Source organism: Pipistrellus kuhlii, unplaced genomic scaffold, assembly GCF_014108245.1.
Source record: "Pipistrellus kuhlii isolate mPipKuh1 unplaced genomic scaffold, mPipKuh1.p scaffold_m20_p_5, whole genome shotgun sequence".
Lineage (NCBI taxonomy): Eukaryota > Metazoa > Chordata > Mammalia > Chiroptera > Vespertilionidae > Pipistrellus > Pipistrellus kuhlii.
In genome coordinates, this window is record NW_023425551.1 from 54,963,654 (window position 1) to 54,986,907 (window position 23,254).

The 23,254-nt window shown below is 36.6% G+C and overlaps 1 protein-coding gene across 49 annotated transcripts in view; it reads right to left on the reverse strand.

Annotated features, from left to right (window-relative positions):
• RIMS1 (regulating synaptic membrane exocytosis 1) overlaps positions 1-23,254 on the reverse strand; it is a 389,815-nt gene that overhangs the window by 37,807 nt on the left and 328,754 nt on the right. For 33 of the 49 annotated variants that reach the window (XM_036413979.2, XM_045572599.1, XM_036413996.2 and 30 more), the window contains one exon: positions 14,250-14,485. The exons of 12 other annotated variants lie outside the window; for them this stretch is intronic. In XM_036413979.2, the coding sequence (XP_036269872.1) occupies positions 14,250-14,485 (236 nt within the window). The remainder of the gene's footprint in view (positions 1-14,249; positions 14,486-23,254) is intronic. 4 more of the 49 variants (XM_045572595.1, XM_045572597.1, XM_045572589.1 and 1 more) reach the window with 1 other exon arrangement.

The following is a 23,254-nucleotide window of genomic DNA, read 5'->3' on the forward strand; positions in this document are numbered from 1 at the left end:
TGCTAAAAAAAAAACTTGGAAGAATGATATATAAATGTACATGCTTGTTATTTATAGATATCAACAGAATCTAGGAGAAACAATGGAGGAGCAGAAGAGAGAGGAGAGGAAAAAAAGGCAAAATGCTGTGTGTCTAGTGATATGACCCCCTTCCCAATCGCCTCCTTTCCCCCTACCCCCCTGCTCCCAATAGAATTTTTACTACAGTAGATTAACGCATAAATGCTGGGCATGAGCCCAGTTTTAATTTTGTCTTGTTATACTAATAAATAACTGGCTGAGCCTCATACCCTGGTCTGTGTGGTATGGAACAGAGGAAGCTGGACTCTGAGAGTCAGAAGAGGCCTGGAGAATTTAAAACTGATCAATGAACAGAAATTCTGGGGCCAGTTTCAGAATTTGACAGCCTTTGAAACCAGGATAAAGAGGCTCCAGATGACACTGCCAATCTACAAATCCCATCCTATATAATAAAGAGGTTATATATAAATTAACCCTCATACCCTCACAAAATGGCTGCCTATGACCAGACCGGCAGGAGGGTCAGTGAAGGATGACCAAAAAGCCTATTGAACAAGCAGGCTATGTGGGGCAACCAGGATGGCAGGGGGATTAGTTAGGGATGACCAAATGACTGAACAAGCAGGTTGAGTGGGGCAACCAGGCTGGGGGTGGGGGAGTGGCAGTTAGGGGTAACCAGGCTGGCAGAGGGGGACAATTGGGGGTGATTAGGCTGGCAGGGGGAGCAGTGAGGTGCAATGTGGCCAATGGAGGGGGCAGTTGGAGGCAACCTGGCTGGCGGGGGAGGGGGAGGGGATAGTTAGGGACGACCAGGCCAGCAGGGGGGCAGTTAGGGGCGATCAGGCCTGTGGGGGAAGGGGATAGTTAGGGGCAACCAGGCAGGCAGGTGAGTAATTAGGAGCCAGTGGTCCAGGATTGTGAGAGGGATATCCAACTGCCAGTTTAGGCCCAAATCGGCAGTCAGACATCCTCCTAGGGGTCCTGGATTGGAAAGGGTGCAGGCTAGGCTGAGAGCCCTCCCCCCCATGCACGAATTTCATGCACCAGGCCTCTAGTAATAACATAAGAAAGCACCAGTATTTTCACTCTACTTAAAACAATATTTTAAGCTCTCAAATGATTTAGTTAATTATAATGAAAGATAAGTTAAACCACATGTCTGAGAGCCAGTTAGCTGTTCGCTTCCTCCCATTGCATAAAATTGATACTAAATGACTATTAAGCCAGAATTGTTATTTCCCAGCCCCCATACCTAGCATGTCAGCTTGCTCATGTGATTTTCTGTCACTAATAGATCAACTAACACAAATGATGTGTGGCACTTCCAGAGCAAGGTTTTTAACAAGCAGGTGTACTTTTTCCACTCTCCTTCTACCCTCCTGCCATGTGGATTCAGATGACAGAAAGGCATAAATGGTAAAGAGTCTGAGTACCCAGACTATTGCCTGGAGGAGAGTGGACTGTCAACTATAATACCTGCTAACTGTTCAATAAATAATAAATAGGATTATATTAAATTTGAGCCTTTACATGTTTTATGGTCAATTTTTATAATAGCTACAATTATTTTAACATTATAAAGTTATTTGAGGATGGCAGTGCAGTCTGATGGCTAAGAGGATAGATGCTAGCATACAAATACCATATCTACTAGCTAGTGGCTATGTGTCCTGGGGCAAATTATCTAGTTTTCCTGAGTTTGAATTTACTTATCTTAAAATGGTGATAATAGCCTTAAAGGTTTGGCTCCCTGGATGAAGCTTTGGTCTTCGGCCTGAAGGATCCCAGGTTCAATTCCAGCCAAGGGCATGTACCTTGGTTGTGGGCACATTCCCAGTAGAGGTTGTGCAGTAGGCAGCTGATCTATGTTTCTCTCATCATCAATGTTTCTGACTCTCTATCCCTCTCCCTTCCTCTCTGTAAAAAATCAATAAAATATATTTTAAAAATAAATAAATAAATAAATAAATAAATAAATAAATGGTGATAATAATAATGGTAGAATAGTATAATTGTGCCAGTTTGGCTCATAATAAGTACCTACTAAACCGTGCCTTTATTAATTTCTATAATTAGGCTTATCCTTGTGGATAAATAAATCAGTTAAATACACAGAGCAAATGAATCTAGTTTTCTTTTAAGTTTGTAGAGGCATTCCTTAAGATATAAATGACTTCCTTAATTTATTTTCCTATTTTCTCCCAACAGCCAACTTGTAGCTAAGTGACATTTGTCGATAACTGCCTGATGCTTTCATTGTAACCGGATCCCCTTCTTCCTCAGGACCACTATTCACTTCCCCTGCTACCTATTGCAATTAGACAAATGGACCAAAGGGAGTCTCACAATTCTGTACACAGTCTTTAAACTCTCTTCTTCCTTCACTTCTCTGTCCGTCTCTCTCCCAGCTGTCCCTGGGAAATCTTTTCTTCTTCTTTTTAAGATATGTTTTTATTGATTTCACGGAAGAAGAGGGAGGGAGGAATAGAAAAATCACTGATGAGGGAGAATCATAGATAGGCTACTTCCCACAAACCACACTCCAGGGATCAAGCTGAAATGTGGGCATGTGCCCTGACCGGGAATTGAACTGTGACCTCCTGGTTCATAGGGTGATCCTCAATCTACTGGACCACACAGGCTGAGCTCCTTTCTTCTTTTGATAACCCCCTCCCTCCATGCTCAGAGACCAGTGACATGGTGCAGAGAAAAAACATTACCTTTCCGAATATAACTTCCTACTTAGCAAGAAGACAGTGCAATTTGAGGTATGACCCAGTCTTCCTACACCTTCTTTCCCAAGAAAAACCTAGCAGAATGTACTAAACTCACAGATGCTCAGCAAGCTCATTTTTATTAAAGCGACAAGTAGTAAGATGTTACTGTGTTTGAGGCTTTGCACGCTTTGAGATAGCATTAGCTCAAATAGTTCATCAAATTGTTGGGGTGTCGCTGCAGTATCGTGGCCCCTGAGTCAGACAGCTGGCTGACAGTGTATTTCACTGGCCCACTTCAAGAACATGCTCTACTTAAGAGCACAGCAGTGTAGCCCATTTGCCAGCTCTGCCCTCTTGAATGTGAACTTGGCAAGTTACTTTAGCTCTCTCTGTTCCCCTCCCCTGACAGGAAAACAGGACTAATAATAAAGTAAAGCATGTAACTGAAGGAGAAAAAGCAGTGGTGTGCTTTAGCTTAGTCTTAGTATGTGAAATTATGCAGATACACATTTTTTAGCTTTCTCCCTATAAAGGGAAACAGAAACCAAATTAAATACTTTTCTAGTTTTATAAACATCTGTAGAAATGACAAAATGCTAACCATTGACACTGGGTATTCTGGATATTTTATAAATAATTATAGACTTAATTAACAATTAACAGGATTTTAATCCTACCCAGACCATGCAGTATAGTAGTCAATAACTATCTTCATCTATTCATGCTGCTCTAACAAAAATACCACAAATTAGGTGCCTTATAAGCAACAAACATTTCTCACAGCTCTAGAGGCTGGGAAGTCCAAGATCACAGTACTGGAAGACCTGGTGTTTGGTGGGAGGGCCCACTTCCATATAGGTGGCTGTCTTTGGCAGTAATCTCACAGGAAAAAAGGGGGTGCTAGCTCTTTGGGATCTGTTTTATAACTTCATGAGAACTCTACCCTCATGACCTAATCACCTCCCAAAGGCCTCAAATCCCAGTACCACCCCATTGGACATTAGGTTTCAACATATGAATTTTAAGGTGATACAAATATTCAGTCCATAGCATAGAAATTCAAATTTTCTCTGCCAATCCCTAGCTGTGTGACTTTGAGCAAATGGCTTAACTGCTTTTAGCCTTTGTTTTTCCCTTTTAAATCCAGAGAGAATCAGCAGATTATGTAATAAACTCTTAGCAACCTCATAGGATTATTGAGAGAATTAAATGTGAAAATGCACATAAGTGTTTCACCACAGGGCCAGTCACATACTACAGGCTGACCATGCTTTGGCCATTCTTGTTAGCAACTGATAGCCATTTGATAGGCATCTGTGGGGTGAATGAAATATTTGATATCCCTGCTCTTGCTGAGTGGGAATAAAAGCAGCAGCCACTTAAGTTCAGGGGCAAACAATTACAAGTTTGAGGCCTAAAGATTTGAAGGTAGAAAAAAAAAAGGCAAGGCTTCAAACAAAAATAATGGCTTATTTTTACCTTGGAGAAGTGAGCAGAACGTTACTAAGAATGAACAATCAATGTTAGCATGGTATACTACAAAAGCAGATTCTTTTGAAAATGAAAAGTTGAGGTGATATGTGTGTGAAATTAGATATTTATGCTTCTTTCCTTGATATTTAATTCTCACGTGGAAAGAAAGAAAAGTTAAGAGCATTTTAACTTCTATAGAAACTTCGAGGATAAAGAGCATATACTTAGATGTAACTTTAAAACACTTTTTTTTTTTATTCTTTCAGGAATCCTTCCTCAATGCATCCCTGATCTTTCCTAAAATAATCAGGCTCTTATTTTAAAAGCTTTGAATGAGTTGGCCCTGATGAGATGGTAAACATGGAAGGCTTTGTAAGTGGTAATGTTCAGTAAAAGTAGGGTAGCCCTTTGGCTGCAGATATACTGCTTATGTAGCAAATGAACTTGTGAATAACGGGAGGAGAAAGAAAATGCTTTCTATTTCTTGTGTCCCATGAAGAACACTCAGTGCGGAGTTCCAAAGGGTATATAGGCTTTTCTCAAATGCCTTGGGAATGGTTATGCAACAGTGAAAACTATAAAAATATAAAAGCAGAACAAAAGAATACACAACTGGCATTACTTTGAATAACGCCACTAAGCCTTTGGCAGAGTAAAAAGATGTGCACCAAATTGTCAAATTGTGCTCTCGGGGCTGGAGAATCTAGGACGAGCTGACTGAGTCGCAAATGCTGGCAGGGGTCTTGAGGAGACTGGCTTCCGCCTCCAGCACCAGCCTCAGAAGGAGGTCAACGGAGTTCAGCAATTATAAAGCCACTTTGAGGCAGGCGCTCTCACCAAGGGACCCAGGCGTCAGGCCACATATCCATGCGGAATTAAAATCAATACTTGCAATGACGCTTAGAGCAAATTCAAGCATTTTCTGGAAAAAAAATGCTTTATCATCCTGGTGAATGCATTTAACACATTAAAACATTTGAATTCAGCCTTTGTCCTTCATGTTAACTGCATGCAGAATACGGTTTGGTTGTCAAAATGAACTGCATAATTTATTAAGGTGGATAGTTTTTCTCTACAAAAATAGAACGCTTGAGTCTTTAAAAGACACAATAATGAAAGGGCTTTGAGAAGACATATTTATTAAGCATTACAGAAAGCCAAAGACTAAATGAAAAGTAAGTTCTCCCTTTGAAGGTAAAATGTTAATATTCACATCAGTCTTATCAGTAAGTCTCGGATATGTATGTCAATTGGTATTTTTTTGTCAATGATTTGCTGAAGATCACAAAATCTCCTTGAAATTTTAAGTACTCTTTCTTAAAGACATCTTTTTCTTTTTTCTTTTATTTTAAATTTTCCTTTCTTAAAAATAACTATATAACTGTTTGGATAAATTTCCCAAGGTAGAAGATTTAAATAAAAATTGGCAATTTTTTTTAAGTAAGCAGGTTGAATCATCTACAATTGGTTCACTATCTCTTGAATTTATTTTCCTGTGAATTTTTAATTAATAAACTTTATTCTCTAGAACCAGGCGTCTTCAAACTTTTTAAAGTGGGGGCCAGATCACGGTCCCTCAGAGAGCTGGAGGGCCGGACTATATGAACTACTAATTCCTACTGTAACACCTCGGCTGCGCTCACTGCCCAAAAAACCTGGCGGGCCGGATCAGACTCCTCTGCGGGCCGCATGTGGCCCGCGGGCCGTAGTTTGAAGACGCCTGCCTAGACCCTCTCTCTATGTTCAGTTTCTATTCTTTCAAATTCAAAGCGATCAAAATATTAAATTAAGATATTAATTGCTTTGCTTATATTTCCAGTCAACATACATTTACTTCATTAGAAAATAGCAAAGTGTTCAATGCAACTATATGTTTATTACAAATATAAATTTATATATTTAAAACCCTTTTTCATTTGAAACTTTCCTAAATATATGACTACTTACTATTTGATGAATTGTTGGAAACTTCTTTGGTTTTAAATTAATAACTAATAAAACGTGATATTTCCACTTACAAAAACATCTCAGAGTACCGAGTTTGAATCTGGTATGCTGACCGCTAGTTCTCCTGTAGTGCAAGAACATAAGTTTATTTAAGCCTAACTAAAACCATGACTAATCATGTGTGCCACATTCTCTAGTCACAAGAAAAGAATCCTTTACAACGTAAATGAGCCTGTAATAAGTATCACAATGTACTGGCCTGACATCAGAAGTTCTATTTTCAACATAGGAATTCACTAGCTGGCTTACAAAGTCAGCTAGTTAGATCCATTTTGCACAGGGATCCTCTATCTCTACCCCAACAAAATATAGATTTCCAAAAAACCTGGATAATTTTGTATTTCTTACCTATATATTTCCACAAACTTAATAGACAGACTTTTATTAAATGAAATTATATATGTCAGAGGGTGTTGGAAACTGTAACTAATCATTATCAATGTGAACCAGTATCTTGGAATCAGAAATCCTCATATACAAGTATAGGAACCTAATTAAAAAAAAAAAAAAATCACTTGGGAGCAAAAATGGTAGGTAATTTATTATTATCATTATTCTTTTTTTTTTTTATTGACTTTTTACAGAGAGGAAGGGAGAGAGAGAGAGCTAGAAACGTCGATGAGAGAGAAACACCGACCAGCTGTCTCTTGCACACCCCCTACCGGGGATGTGCCCGCAACCAACGTACATGCCCCTGACCGGAATCGAACCTGGGACCTTTCAGTCCACAGACCTACGCTCTACCACTGAGCCAAACCGGTTTCGGCTATTCTTTTTTTTTTTTTTTTTTTTTAAATCAATCAAAATAATACCTTTTTGTCAGATTTGCAAAACATATAAATTTTGGTGTGCTGCAGAATTTTAGTAATTAATTTATGTGTGTCATGAGATGAATAAGGATGAAAATCACTGCAGTAAATCAACAAAAATATCTCAATATAAAACCACTCTGCATGACATGAGAATGCACTGAAATTGGTCACCTGCTGTAAAAATAATCAGAGAAGTTTCTTATTACATTTGAGTGAACCAAAATATTTTATAACACCCATTTTGAAATTGACCTCATGTTTAAAAATTATCTTAGTACAGTTAACAATAATTATCACCACATATAATTATTTGAGTACTATTGTATTATGCTTTGAAGGCACATAAGTATTGCTAGTGTCCTTTCCTCATCCAAATCCTAAAATACAAATTAATTATTAAAATTCATTTCTCTCAGATATATTTTTCTGCCAAAGCAACCTAAAAGTATTTCTGCATATTAGTCAAACTCAAAATTTATAGGCCAGAACAAGAAAAAGGAGAAAATTAGAGCAGCTGGTGTATGTTTGAAAATATTCATCCTTATTAGGGCATCTCTCAGAAGATGAGCTACTATAGCCACATTGAATCTCTATTAACAGTAGTGAATTCCTAAGCCAGACAGCACCAGTAAATAAAGGAACCCATGCTTACATTCATTTGATGGTTTTGCAGACTTGAGAATCATTTCTGGCACCGTGATTTTGTGTTCAGGAAAACAAAGAACATGAAACATTACGTTCCTCAGAATGTTTTTCTAGTGCTATTAAATGAATCAAATAAATGAGGCACAGAGAAGGAATTTAGACTTCAGCAAGGTTGTGATTCACAGTAGTGTTCAGTGCTTGAAACTTTTGGAGAGGCACGCAGTTTTTGCTTCGATTATAATCAGCAGAGCCAAGAACACTTTTCCTAGAGCATTCAGAGACCACCTTAGACTTCCTTCCCTGCAGCTACCACTTACGTTTGTAAGGGAGGAGGGAAGGCAGAATTTCTTCACAAAGCAGCACTGGACTCAGAATACAGAGAATGTTTTGGTAGACTGAATTGCTTGTCAGGAGAAAAAAATAAGTCCTAGGGAAAATGTAAGACACTCATTTTCCAAGGTTTAGGAAGTACGAGGTCTAAGCTGATTTATTTTATGGTTTGCTGTGTCTGTATGACTTTTGGGAAGAAAACGAAAATAAAAGATTAAAAGAGGAAATTTAATATCTTGAAAATGTTCTGGGCATGGTTATTGTCAAATGTGCATTTTAAAACAATTTCGATGTGCATTAAAATCAGCTTATTCAAGCACTATCCCTTTGGGTGAGTGTTACAGTTATAGTTTTATCAGTGTGCAGTATTCTTTACTTGACAGTGGAATAAGGGAAATTTTGTTAGTTTCTATCTATGATTTTTATCTTGAGAAGTTAGTGATATGCTTTGGAAGTTCATTAACTCTTATTAAACAAGTGTGAAGTCAATAGCCACAAATCTCCCAAAACTTCTTGGAATATTTATATTTTTGCCTATATTATAATCTTCTTTGAGGCTAATAAACTCCGTGTAGTTCTTAACTCTATTATGGATTTTCTGAAATGTTTTATTTAATGACTATAATGAAAGAAGTGTTTCATTTCATTGAGATAAATTGCCAAGGGAAAAAAAGAAAAGAAAGTCTTTTAGACCCATATTCTGAGCGAGAATAAGAAAGAGCTCTGCTCATTGCCATGAGAAGAGGTAATATCAATAGATCAATAGGTCTGAGAGAGACATAGAGAGCAGGTGACAGTGGCTGGGGATGGGGCGTTGAGCGCCTGGGTCGGGAGTAATTGAACAAATAAGCAAAAAACAAACAAACAAACAAAAAACCAACCCCACAAAAATCATGCACACTGTCAACTGCTTGGTGATTGCCAGGGGATATACTTATTGATTTTAGAAAGAGGATGGGGAAGAGAGAGAGAAAACAACAACAACAACAACACATAGATGTGAACGACAAACATTGATTGGTTACCTCTCATGGAGCCCTAACAGAGAATGCAACCCGAAACCCAGGCAGGTGCCTTGCCTGGGAATGAAATCCACAGCCCCTTGGTGTAAGGGACCATGCTCCAACCAACGGAGCCACCAAGTTAGGGCTCTTCCCACTTCTTTTGGTAACGTACATAAATGGCACAGGGACTTTATGTTTGGCATTTTGCTTTATATTTTCTCATTTAATTCTTTGGCTCTGTTTATCCTCTTGTGAAGATTAACAACAAAAAAATGAAAACATTGGTAAATGTAAACGATCAGCTTTTTTATTTTACCCTCTATTACTGAATAATTATATCTCCAGTACTATACCAGCCACAGTGGGTATTTCAGAATTGGTATTATCATATCTGGTGGAAGAAAATCATTCACAACTCAAACAGGATATCCAATTAAAATTAGAAATCTTTCAAGTGATTTTAGGATTGATTTACCATATCCCAGGGGAATAAGCACTTATTTTCAACATTTAATCAATGTGTTGGTCCCCGAGTCCTGGGAGGTCCTTCCCGGTTTATTTTTTAATGCACATCTTTTCGAGGAAGCCTGCGTGACAGTGAATGACACCCTTTTTTGGTTCCCTCTGTGATGTTTGGATAGTTGCCCTTTTGAACCGAAATATTTACTTGTTATATGCCTTGTTACACTGTGATATCTCTGAGCGCAGGGATAAGATCTAATTCAATCTTTTTAGTGCTCCTAGCTCTTAGCCAAGTGCCTGGCATGGTGCCTATGGTGTACTAACAACATGGTTGTGCAGTAATGTTGTTTTGAAGTTTATTTTAAACTCCTCCGTTTAGCCCAGTGGTTAAGAGCACGGGCTCTGGCACCAGGAATCCTGAGTTTAAATTCTGTCCCGAAAACTTGCAATGGGACCTTGGTAAAGTTACCTAATCCCTCTAGGCCTCAATTTCTTCAACTTCAAAATGGGAATAATAATGATGGTACTTAATACACTTGTTGTGACTAATAACAGAATGAAATTATAAGTACACACACATGCATATATGTAATTTAATAGTGCATGGTGAAAGCTCTTGAAATGTAAGCCTATTATTAGTTTTATTCAGTTAAGATTCAGTTTATTCATGTATACTTATCATTCTAAGATACTTATCATAATCGCCTTACACTTGTAGGTAATTACAAGGGTGTATTTAGGGATGACTCATCACAGATTTGTATACCCTTCTCAATAATGCCCACATTTACAAGTGAGGAGGAGATTACCACTGCAGGAATATTATAGGAATATTATATAGTTAGTGTGTGAGTGAGGGACTAAATCCACACAGTACATCAGGGTGGCCTTTATTAAACCTACGTAAGGTACAATCTCCTTCCCATTCTAAAGCATAGCCCTAAATTTACCCAGACCTTCATCAATTACAATATATTCCTGGATCAGGAGCTCTTTCTTCACTTCTCCTTTCCTTAACTACTTCGCTTTTCAATCTAATTCAGCTACTGTTTACTTAACAGGTGTTTAGTCATGTGCTTGATTGCTTGAAGGCATTTAACCAGTAGTAGCAGGAGAGTCATTGTTTGGAAACTTGTCTGTTTATGTCATTCTCCTAGTTAAAATTAAAAAAACATGTATTCCTACTTTCATTATGAGTAAAAAGTGTGATAAAGGTGATTTTAAAATATTCATATTTATACTTGAAATATTCTAGAATACACACACCCACACATTAAAGAGCCTACTAAATTGTGTATGTGTGTGTGTGTGTTTATGTGTACTATGCTCTTCAATTTTTAAATTATACTTTAGTTGATTTTGAACAGTCTCAAATATATACCTTCAAGCAATCCTGTGGCTATAAAACAAAAAAAAAGAACAATTGTGTCTTAAAAATCTCTTATTCTAAAAAGAGCTGGTTAAACTTCATTTCCAACGGCTTCACCATTTCCTGATTATCTGTCATCTGTATGGTAGAGGAGAGAGAATCTGTAACCCAGCGTGACAAGGTGGATCCCAAAGAGGCTCACTATACTAGAAGCCCTTAAGCGAAGTTGTTCTTTTATATTAAACATAATTAAACATTTAAAATAAACATGATATATACATTCTATTCCATAGAATACATACCTTGTATTAATGTAGAGGGTATGGCAAAAGTAGGCTTTTAGTTGTGAGTACATGAAATGCAGTTTATCTTTGTATTATTATTTATTAATTATTGTATTATGATCCATCAGAACAACTACAAACCTATTTTTGCCCCACCTTCTATGTATTTTCCTCCTCCAAATCTCTGATCAGTGGACACTATTAGAAAACTCGTCTCATCTGTGCTCTTGGAGGGCTTCCTGTAAAGCCTCACCAGTTTGGAATTAATAGTTTTATTTCACAACTAGGGCATTTAAATCAACTTGCCTAATGCTTCTTAACATTGAATAAAAAATAGTTTGTTTTTCTGGGATGATGGGCCTGGGGAAGACAGAGTTTAGGAAACAAAGTTTTAAAAAAAGGTTCTAAGGGTTTGTAGCCATTAAAACGGTGGTGTTGAAAGGAAGAGCTGAGTGTTCAGATGTGTGGAAATGCTGAGCATATTTACAGTGGGGCATCTGAGAGGAGCTTTCCTATAGGACATTTCAATGAGGGGATATTTCTTTGGTGAGGAGGAATCTGAAAGTACAGATCTGATGGTCATTTGTAGAAGCTGAAGCAATAGAAAATAAGATTTCTTAGAATGAGAAATTCTGAATGTCACTGAATCTTCAGTGGACAGAGGAAATAGAATCATTGACAGAGGAAAAAAATCACTTGTAGAAGACAGAAGAGGGGAAAAACCAGCTCACTCACTGAAACAAAGAACAACGATAACTGAGTTTTGCCAACACTTGTCATTTACTTCAGAGGCATCAAGAATGAGAACAGGTTATCAAATAAAAGGGAACATTACGATGTAGGAAGAGAAACATAAAATTTTATTATGTGGAGAGTTCACAGGAGGACATGAATACAACCCGCCCATTATATTAGCAAACTTATCTATACTAATAAAAGCCTATGTGGTTGATGCCCTCACACTTTCATGTCATGATGCCCTCAAGCCATAACAACCCACCACCACGGGTAGGTCCCGGCAGCTCTGGCTCTGCTGGGCAAGGCCGGGGGTCCCCTGGTGTGGGGTCCCCCAGCTCTGGCCTACCTTTTGGGGGCAATCCATTGAGGAGTCCCAGATGGGTAGGCAGGGTCTACCACTTTGGGGAGATCAATTGCGGGGCTCCCGTACTGTGAGAGGGCACAGGCCAGGCTGGGGAACCCTCCTCCCGAGTGCACAATGTTATGCACTGGGTCTCTCATATAATAATAAAAAGGAAAAGAGTCCTAGAAAGATAAAGTCAAAAGTCAATGACTGAGTCACTTTGGAACAGAACTGCTTTGTTATCTTGGCTTTGTAATCTAATGTCCTTGGTGCTCCCATATATTGCAACCCAGTCTTCTATGGCAGCGGCAGGCAGCGTATTCCAGGCAAATTCCTAACAATACAACTTTTGGGAAGGTAGATATTTGCCATTCAACAATGAATGTAGCTGGAGTAAAATTTAAATTCATAAAGCAAAAGGGCCATTTCTATGGTGATCCTTTGAACTTGTTACTTAAAAGCTGTGTCACAGGTATGGTTCCTATCTAAACTTACTGCTGTGTTTTATTCTAAGGAAATATAATGATACTCAACTATTAATGGATAGAGGGGGAACTAACTACAGTAGAAGAAGAAAAAGAGAAAGACTGTGGAAAGTTGGAGGGAGAAGAAAAGCCATCTCCTAAACCTGCAGCTTCTCACACAGGAAACACGGTTTCCTAAAATGACCACAGAACATTTCCATTCATATATGTGATGGAGGATTTGAAAATCTGGTGGTAAAAGGCTCATTCACAGTCCACACTGTAAAGCATCATCGCATCAACACCATCAACCAAGAAGCATCACTATAAAATTAGAAAGCAAAGAAAGCAAAACAAGGAAGAATGCCTCCTCCTCCTAAGGAAGAAACCTGGCTTTGAAGAAGATAAATAATTCTCCTTCAAGATAAATAGTTAGCTCATCTTAGTGGGCTGACACAGAGGCAGGTCTATCACAGAGATGCTAGCTAATCTAGCTTTGTCTAAACCTATGGTTTTCAGAAAGACAAACCTCTGTTTAGCTAAGTGGATGTATTATTAGTTCAATTTTTGAATGGTTCAAACTTTCCTATCTCTAATGTATGTGTGAATCTGTCCAGTAGAATGCATAATTTTTTAAACAGGTACTTTCCAGGATGCCAAGTCAACCACAAAAAGGATTTCATGAAAGTTTTTTGTATAAGTAAACTTTGAAGACAACACATTTGCTGTTAAGGAATAAAAAATGGTATCAATGTTTATACCAGGAGAGACAGGTGCTGACAATTGAAATCAGTTCAATCTTTCTCTTACCTTTTGTTTTCCATAGTACTGAGCATAGTAATGGATTGTTAGAATGTCTAACTGAAAGTTATATAATCTTAGGCAGTTTTTTTCTATTTCATAATACAGAAATAACCATCTTCCTGTTTGCTTTTTTCCTAAATACCTTGAGGACATAAAACTTTTAAAACTTATAAGCAGTAGAAAAATATTGGAAACTCAATTTGTATTAAAACATTATTCTTTGCACAAATCCACTGACCCATTTTTCTAAAGTAAAGATAACTGCAGGGTTTTTACTTGCATTGAAAATTTAACAATTACAGTTCAATTTTTATGTTCATATAGTGCCATAAAAAAACTATATTTCAAGTTGCACAACTGACCTTCTTTTCTATAAAAATATAGATAGGGCCTAAATTATACGTGATTGTATTGTGGAACATTTTGAAAAGGAAAATCCTGTTGCTTTTCTTGCATATAAATCAATTTGGATCTTAAACACTTCTTTGCATTTCCTTGCATAGTTAGAAACATGACTTTAATTTTTTATTAATTTAAAGAAACATAACTGACCACATGACAGGTTGACAATTATACTTGGTTAGACAACTGTATAGAAAAAAAAAACAAAAACAAAACCCATACACGTAACAGATTTCCAGAGACAGAAAAAGAAACCGCCTTTGCAAAGAAGAATCACTACAGTCTATGATCCCATCACAATCCACAGCGCGAAGATGCACTCTGGTCTCTCCGGCAAGACCTTGAGATGTTTACTCTGCATTCGCTTCACTCACCTGTTTGGCTTAGTTGGGATGTGCTTCTACTCCGTCGGGACACTATGGCGACCACCTTGGCGCTCAGGCTGGACCTCCGTTTCTTCCCACCTGCTCCCACGGTCCCCACGGCCGTGTCCGACTGGCTGCCATCATTATGCTCCAGTGTGTACATCTCTCCACTCACACTGGTGCTCTTCGTGATGGCTCTTCCTGAAGTCCCCATCCGTCTGCCTTGCATTTTAGGGGTAAATGAACTATATTTACAAAGTAAAAACATATATGCATCCATAAATTACAGGTCAGCATAATCGAAACTCTACATCTAATTTATTTTGAAATAATCCAGGCACATTTTTAGGGGCCAAGCTAGTTGAGCCGTAGTCCTTCAGCTAGGCATCTTTTAAGATCACATCACTGTCCCCAAACATTTACTAAATTTAGCTTAAAACAGTACAGCAGAAGAAGCTATAAACTTTTCAAAAGAGAGTACAAAGAAATGCAACCATACTATCTATGGTAGGTAAATGTTACTGGCCAATTTTGTAAATAGTTACTATTTATCTTCAGTTAATACTATTTACTATTAGCTATTTAAATCAACTCAGCATGCTTTTATGTATTGCTGAGGAAAAAGTTTTGTTAAAGATGGACACTGAATGTGCCACATGACATGGTTTAAAAAATTAAAACAATATCTGTTCTAGTTTTCCTTTGGGATTCCAATGAGCAGACATTATCTTTGCTAACTGAGGCTTAAGGAGTCCAGGAAAGACTGCTAACGAGTCAAAAAACTGCATTTCCCTTTTCTATCGTTGTCCCCTGATGCTCCATCTCCTCCACCAAACGTTATCTCATTTTTCGATTTTCGCCCCTCAAATCCACATGCTCCAGGCTGAGACTTTCCTTTTTGTTGTTCTTTTCTATAAAAAATTTAATTGTCTATGTTCCCAGTCTGTACTAGTTTATTTGAATTATATTACTATACTTTTCTCCCAAATGAATAAATTATAGTTGAGAATTTCAGGAACCATGAAAGGTTCCTGCCAAAGTTAATGTATGCTTCTGAGTTAGAGAGAGGTAGGCAGGGAAGGGGGAGACAAGGATGTTAGGATACTTTGAACCTTTCAGATTAATGTTGCATCTGCAGCAATTATTGATATATCTGAAATGACCCTCTTAATTTTATGCTGTCTCAAAATACTTTCAAACATTGGCTTACACAACCCTTGCCACCATATAAATTTTTTATTTCTTGACTTGATCTACAAAACACATCATGATGTAATGTAACATATTTTCACAGCAATACCACTTAATAGGTTGAAATAAATACTAATATGATTAGAAATGATAAAACAAAGTTTTATCTTGGGATCATATAGCATATTTGTGATCACATATATAATGAATATTTAAGTAGAAAGAGAAATTGGTGTGGGCTAAGTTCAGAAAGGTGGGAAAGCAATACTACCACGAAATGTTGTACAATGTTCTTTAGGTTATATAGAAGCTTAAAAGTATAGAAAAATGTCTCCTATAATATTTATATCATGAACATTTATTCAAAATGAAGTAGGAAGATTAAAAATGTTATATGGATATTTAATCACAGCAGTGAAATGTTCTGCAATGTTGACAAATAAAAGTCCTGAACAACAACAAAAAGAAATCTCTGTATAATAAGAGATGACTATTCTTGGTGGGGGGGTGGAAGATTTGAATTAAGAAATTATTATATTAAAATAATTTTATGAATAAACAAGATACATTTTTTCCTAAAAATTTTTTTGTTTGTTTAAAAGAATTTTTATATGATCCAAGGCCAGTACAGATGCAATGAAATAATTTGTACACAGAAACATAAAAATATTTTGGGCATAAAAATAAAACATGAAAACATTTAAAATAAAATATTTAGTTAAAAAATTTTAAAAGGAAATATTGTTTGACAGTGTTTTAAAAATGAGGGTAAAACTCTTTGCAGTGATTTGATCAATGATTATAGTTTCATATAATTACACTAGAGACCCGGTGCATGGACTCGTGCACCGGTGGGGTCCCCTGGCCTGGCCTATGGCCCCCCATAATCCAGAACCCCTCAGGGGATGTCAGACTGCCGGCTTCCGCCTAATCCCCACAGGCCAGGCCAAGGGACCCCACTGTATATAAGACCTTTAGTTAATCTCTTCCCTTCCTCCCTCCTCCTTTCCCTCTGAGATTCATTAGTCTGTTCCATGTTTCCATGCCTGTGCATTGAGTGAGTGTCTGCCCCCTGGTGTGGTCAGTGTATATCATAGCTAGCAGTGGAATGGTTGCTTAGGCTTTTATATATATAGATGGGAGGTTCCAAAAAGTACATTTCCATTAACTCGGACTAGTGCCAGCTACCAGAATGTCAGTCAACTGCATACCCCGCTAAAGGAGGCCAAGAAGAAGATGAAGAATTCAAGAAGTAACCAAATACTATGGAGAACTTTGCCCATAAGAATGATCTTTCCTAAGGCACTTTAATTATACCTCTTCAGAGAATTATTGAGTCTGGATACTGTCACTTCCTCACTATCATCTTCAGTTGTAATACAACACCTCTTTATATGTGCCTATTCCAGTCATAAATTTATAGATCTATTTTGACCTGCCACTCCCATCAGCTTCAAGTCTCCCTTTCCAAGTTTCTCTCCACACCGTTAGGTCCCACCTAGAATTGAGTATCAGTCGCTGCTGTTTTTACTACTGTGCTATTCTGGACACATCTGATGAATGGCTCTGGGCAGCTAGACTAAGCTCGGCTTTGGTTCCAATGAAGGCTGTGTGCTCTCTCACACTAGTAAGAAATTTTGAGGGAGAGGCTTTCTTGGGTGAACATATGAAAAACAACTGGGTACAAAAAAACTAATTTACATTCACAAATTTCTCTGCACTACTCATTGCAGAGTTAGGGCTTCAAAGAAATCGGTACTATTTCCTACAGGAATATCTCAGAGAGGTGCAGGACTCAGTATTAGTGTTTGAATTTATTCTTCTTTCCAAGGTGGTTGACCAAGCATCAGAGAGGAAGTACAGAACATTACTCCTTGGAAAAAGAACAGCTTGGGACATAACCCATTTTCTTTCACTTGTTAGACTGAATTGAAAAATAGATAGAATTTATGTGCTTCAAGTTAATGGTATAAGTATAATTAGTTGCAAAAGTAAATTTTGTTGACATAAAACTAATTAATTTAATCATTATAATCATTACTTACATTATAATGCTTATGGAACACTAGCTGTGTGTCTAGCAATGTGCCAATTTTTGTAGGAAGTATACTTTAAACATGTAAACAAGAAAATATAGCATGGAATTATAAAATATAAGCCAAAAAATAATTATTCTACACATAATAAGAGAGATTTTTTAAAATCTGAAAAATGATCTCAGAGCATGTTCACTCAGGAAGGCAAGAGTTTTATGATAACAATTGATGCCAAATCGGTCAGACTTCACAGAGAAAGACATGATTCCACCTGAAGGCCAGTGGGACTATTTCACAAATTCTCCCTGGAGCCAGCTTGTAGTATCTAACAGTTTGTCTTATTTATTTCTTATCTATTTGGCTGATGGGCAGCACAGGAAAACTATGCCTACCGGTTCCTTTCTGTACTCACCACGTTTCAGATGGGGAAAGATTACTGAAGAATCCTTAGGAAACTGGGCTTCACAGATTTTAACATTTAAACTATTTCTAATGTCAAAATTTCCTTTTCTATTTTGTTTTTTAACTATATTCCTAGTTTTTAAAATAGGCAGATTTGCAGAGTCAAAAACAAAATTAATGACAAAAGCCTATGAGCTTTAGGCGAAGACAGACCTAGATTTAAGTAACAGCAGCATTCTGTGCTATTTGTGGCTCCAGATGTTTGTAAAATCTCAGATATCTCATCTGTATAATAAACAGAAACTCCTACTTGAATTGAAAATCATATTTGTAAAATATATTCAATTATAAAATAAATAGTAACTGTTAGCATTAGTATAATAGCCCCAATACCATACTGTCCATAAAATTTTAATTACTTGTGGTGTAGTGATAATTCTTCTAGGGTGTCGAAATCATTTTCTATCAATCATGGGATTTGAAGGTCTTATCTTAAAGGTTTATTTTGTTTTGTTTGGTTTTTGTGCTTGTCAGCAACCTGTATTGGACATGCCTCCCAGTTACACTGCTCCCATTTGAATAAAAAGGGCCACAGGCATTTGCTCCTGTTCAGCTTGATGCAGCGGTACCCTGTGGCCTTAGCCATAGCTGACTGGACCAAGGACTGGTATCTGAGTGGAAAGCAACCTACACACTGTCCTGGCATGGGCACTCCGATAACAGGATGATCTTTATGATCACTAACTACTCCCTTAACAGTAGGCTCATCCATTCTTCCTCCTTACATTCCAACATCCTGAGATCCCAGAATATCTTTGTCTGTCTTGGAAGGAATCTGTCTTTACCCATCACATTGTTTTTCCTTTCTCTAGCTTCCATTCCTCATCCCAAGAATGGCCCTTTCTCTGCTATAGCACCTTTCTTCCCAATTTTATGGTCCTGAGCTCCCTTCATCTTCTCCATCACTGCCCCTGATTGCTTTTTTCTCACGTATCTGACATTTTACTGCCAGTTCAAGATCCAATTCTCTTTGCCCTGTCCTGGCATTTTCCCTCTAACTTGGGAGAAATTCTCCAGGGACACATTTGCTTTTTATATCTACGATATGTTCTTAAGTATTATTTTCATTGTAAACATTACTCTTTAAGTGAGGAAATTTTAAGATGCCAAGAAAATAGTAACACATTATGAACTATTTCCAGCAGTGTGGTAGATGATGTTTCTGAAAATCCTTTCACTCTCAAATGCCTAGAAAGGATGGGAAAATTACAAGAAATACACATTGAAATACAAACCTAAGTTCATGAGAAAGGCGAAGGAATAGAAAACAGATTGCTAAGTGGGTGATGAATGTCTTGGGAGGTTTTGCAGATGAGAACTTTAGAGCAGGCCCAATGCGGAGTTAGAATTGAAACCCCTATGTGAGCTGAGACTCTTAAGAACAAAGAAAAATGGGGGCCTCAGCCTAATCCCCAATGGACCCTCACCAGTGGCATTTCTAATTCAAATATTTCAGGAAAACAGAGAATGCTTACAAAATGAATTTCTAAGACATACAAAGAAACTAGAGAATATATGAATCAATCTAAGTTATTAAAATATAACATCAAATAATGGGAGAAAGAAAACAATACATAATTAAAACACTAGAAACATGTATAACAAATGGAGGGATGGTAGCAGAGAGTAGAGGTAATCATTAACTTTACATTTATTATTTAAATAAATATATGTACATTTTAAACACTAAGTTAGGCACTAAATAATAGAAATAGTATAATTAATTTGTCCCCTACAGGGGATCAAGCCTGCAATCCCAGCATGAACTCTGACATGGAATTGAACCTTGCTTGACCTCCTGGTTCATGGGTCTACACTCAACCATAGAGACATACCACCTGGGCAAAAGTATTATTTTTAAAGAGCACATAGCATAGTCTTCCCACCCCTTTAGCTTTAATCTAGTCATAGGAAATAATAGTGGTGATGACTCAGCCTTGAACTACTGAAACTATTGTAATAAGATGCTATGGAAAAAAGCCAGTAGAAAATCACTAAAATACATTTTCTTTCTTAGTCAATATCCACTCTCTCTCACTGTATTCTGGTTCATGCTCTCACCTATCATCAAATTTTCATGTTATTTTCCTCTTTCTTTTTAGTACCCTTATAGATCTCAATAGACTTTGTTTTCCCACAGTACAACAGGCAAGCATACAAAATTAAGTGTGGATAGCTCTAAGAAAAATTCTTACTTTATCACTTAATCAAAGATTATTTTAAATGTCTTGCTGAATTGAAGACAATTTTGGGAAATAAGTAGCATTTGAAATTTTCTGTACTATTTTAAAAATATAATTGCCACATCAAGATTAATTTTCCAGAAGATGTTAACTTATTCATTTATTCTCTATCACAATTTAAATTATTAAATAATTTTACTTATGTTTTTAAATCTCCAAAAAAATAAATACATACATCCTTCAGCATATGCTTCCTAATGATGCCTACTGACATCAAATGCCAACTTCTAGTAAATTTATGACTGCAAGATTATTAGTTGTATAGAGGATAACTTTTCTTACAAATGTTTTCACATATAGGATTTTTATGATTTCATGACTTACATTTAAGTCTTTTATCCATTTTGAGTTTATTGTTGTGTATGGTATAAATTGATGGTCCAATGTCACTCTTTTGCATGTACCTGTCCAATGTTCCCAACACGATTTATTAAAGAGACTGTCTTTATTCCATTGTATGCTTTTGCCTCCAATGTCAAATATTAATGGAGCATAATGGTTTGGGTGGATTTCTGGGGTCTCTATTCTGTTCTACTGGCATGTTTTTGTGCCAGTACTGGGCTGTTTTGATTACAGTGGCTTTGTTATCTGGTATTGTGATCCCTCCAACTTTGTTCCTCTTTCTGTAGCTATTTGTGGTCTTTTTTGGTTTCACATAAATTTTTGGAGTGTTTGTGCTAGTTCTGTAACATATGCTGTTGGTATTTAATTGGGATTGCACTGACTCTATAGATTGCTTTGGGTAGCATGGACATTTTAATTATGTTAATCCTACCAGTCCATGAACGCGTTATATTCTTTTGCTTGTTCATGTATCTTTTTTTTTTCATTGTCCTATAGTTTTCTGCTTATAAGTCTTTTACCTGTTGGTTAAGTTTATTTCTAAGTATGTTAATTTATTGGTTAAGTGTATTCCTAAGTATCTTTATTTTGGGGGAGGGAAAGTAAGAAGAGATTAACCAAATATCTTATATGCTTATATGCATAACCATGGACACAAACAATAATGCAGTGAAGGCTGGGGCAAGGGTGGGAACAGAGTGGAGGGGAGCAATGGAGGAAAAAAAAGGAGCATCTGTAATACTCTTAATGATAGATATATTTTAAAAATGCTTTCATATATTTTAGACTAAGAATGTAGAAAACAAAGATAATTGCTTTTGAAGATATTCTTTCAAAGGGGGATGATAACAAAACTCAAACTATTGGCACTAAACTTGCTCTTCAAGTTTGTTTATTAATATCCACCTAGCTATAGAAAGCCAACCTTATAGATCCTGGAGAACATATATTACAAATGTGAATGCTGGGGGGAAATTGTAGGTTTTTTTGTTTTGTTTTTCTTTTAAACATATTTTTATTGATTTCAGAGAGGAAGGGAGAGGGAGAAAGATAGAAACACCAATGATGAGAATCATTGATTGGCTGCCTTCTGCATGTTCCCCACTGAGGATTGAGACTGCAACCCAGGCATGTGCCCTTGACTGGAATTGAACCTGGGACCCAGGCCAATGCTCTAACCACTGAGCAAGGCAGCCAGGGTGAAAATTGTGTTTTGACAAGCTACTAAAATTGTGTCACATCTGAGAGAAATTATAGGGTTATGCTTACAACTTGCTTTTAAAACTTGATTTTGTATAAAACATCTGAAATAAGTTTGCCAAGAAAGAAATCAATGTATGATAAAGATGAAAAAAATGTTTTTAGAGCTATACCATGAAAATTCAGCTAGTTCTTGGATAAACATCTTCTTTAGATATGAAAGTAAACATAGAGAATTCAGAAACTCAACATATTCTTTCTGGATTCTATTACATGTATATTTTTATTATAAATTATGGCATATCTCCTTATTTACTGTACATATTTTGTAGTTTGATGAGAAAATATCCTTTGAGGAATACTTTAGCCAAAACTAAATTAAAATTATAAGGTATATGCAATAGAAATCTGAAAAAGAACCTCAATCTTTATTGGTACTTATTATTTTGAAGTAGCATGTTAAGTTTATATTGTAAGAACCATCCTAGCAATTAAGTTTTAAATAGTTTTTAGTCCATGACTATTTTTTAGAATAACTTAATTAATTATATCTACAAAAGATTATATACCTCAATACAAACATTACGATGTATTTTTTTCTATTATACTTTCCTTGTTTATATAAACTTTGAAAACATGAGATATGCTTTGGACTCTTTGGAATGAACTACTTAGAATACAACTAGAGGAAGAAGTGTCCTTTTTCAACTCACACAAAATCTATGGTGTAGTTATGGTATCCTTAAGTGGATAAGATATCTGTTGCATAATCATTTCAAACACAAAAGATTTAGGATATGACCCAAGAATCCCTAATATTTTTTTCATTTTTTTTATTAAGGTATTATATGTGTACATATCTTATCATTGCCCCCTCCCAACCCTACTCCCACAGTAAAGCATCAAACAGAATGTCAAATTACAGTGGGAAGGTTAGGGAGAGGTGGGGGAGATAAGAGATCAACCCAAAGACTTGTGTGCATGCATATAAGCATAACCAATGGACGGAAAACTCTGGGGGGTGAGGGCCTAATATTCTTTAAAAATGATATTTTAGAGATTGATCATCCAAACATATTTATATTTCCCAATCTACACACATCTTATAAGTGTTCAATTTTATTTGTACCCAAACTGGCCTTTTGAAGCTAACTTCATAGTCTCATATGTTTTAGGAAGAAGGATGATGATTATCTAAAACAAATTTTCTGAAACTGCACTCAAGAATATTATATAAATGTTCTTATGAAAAAAAGTATTCAGAAATGGAATAACTTTGGTATAAGAATAAACAAAGATAAAACTTAAAAACAATAATGTGTACTATGATTCATTAATAAGAAAGTGCAGTAAGCAGTGCTTGGAAAATATAATAAAGGTTATACAGGGGATTGTACACTACTCATTTCAGATGTGCTTATCTCGACACTTTCTCAGTTCATAACATACTTGGATAGCAGTAATCAAAACAATATATGGTATTTTCAGTACCTACATATTATGGTTTTATTTAATACAAATAAAATCATGTCATATGTAG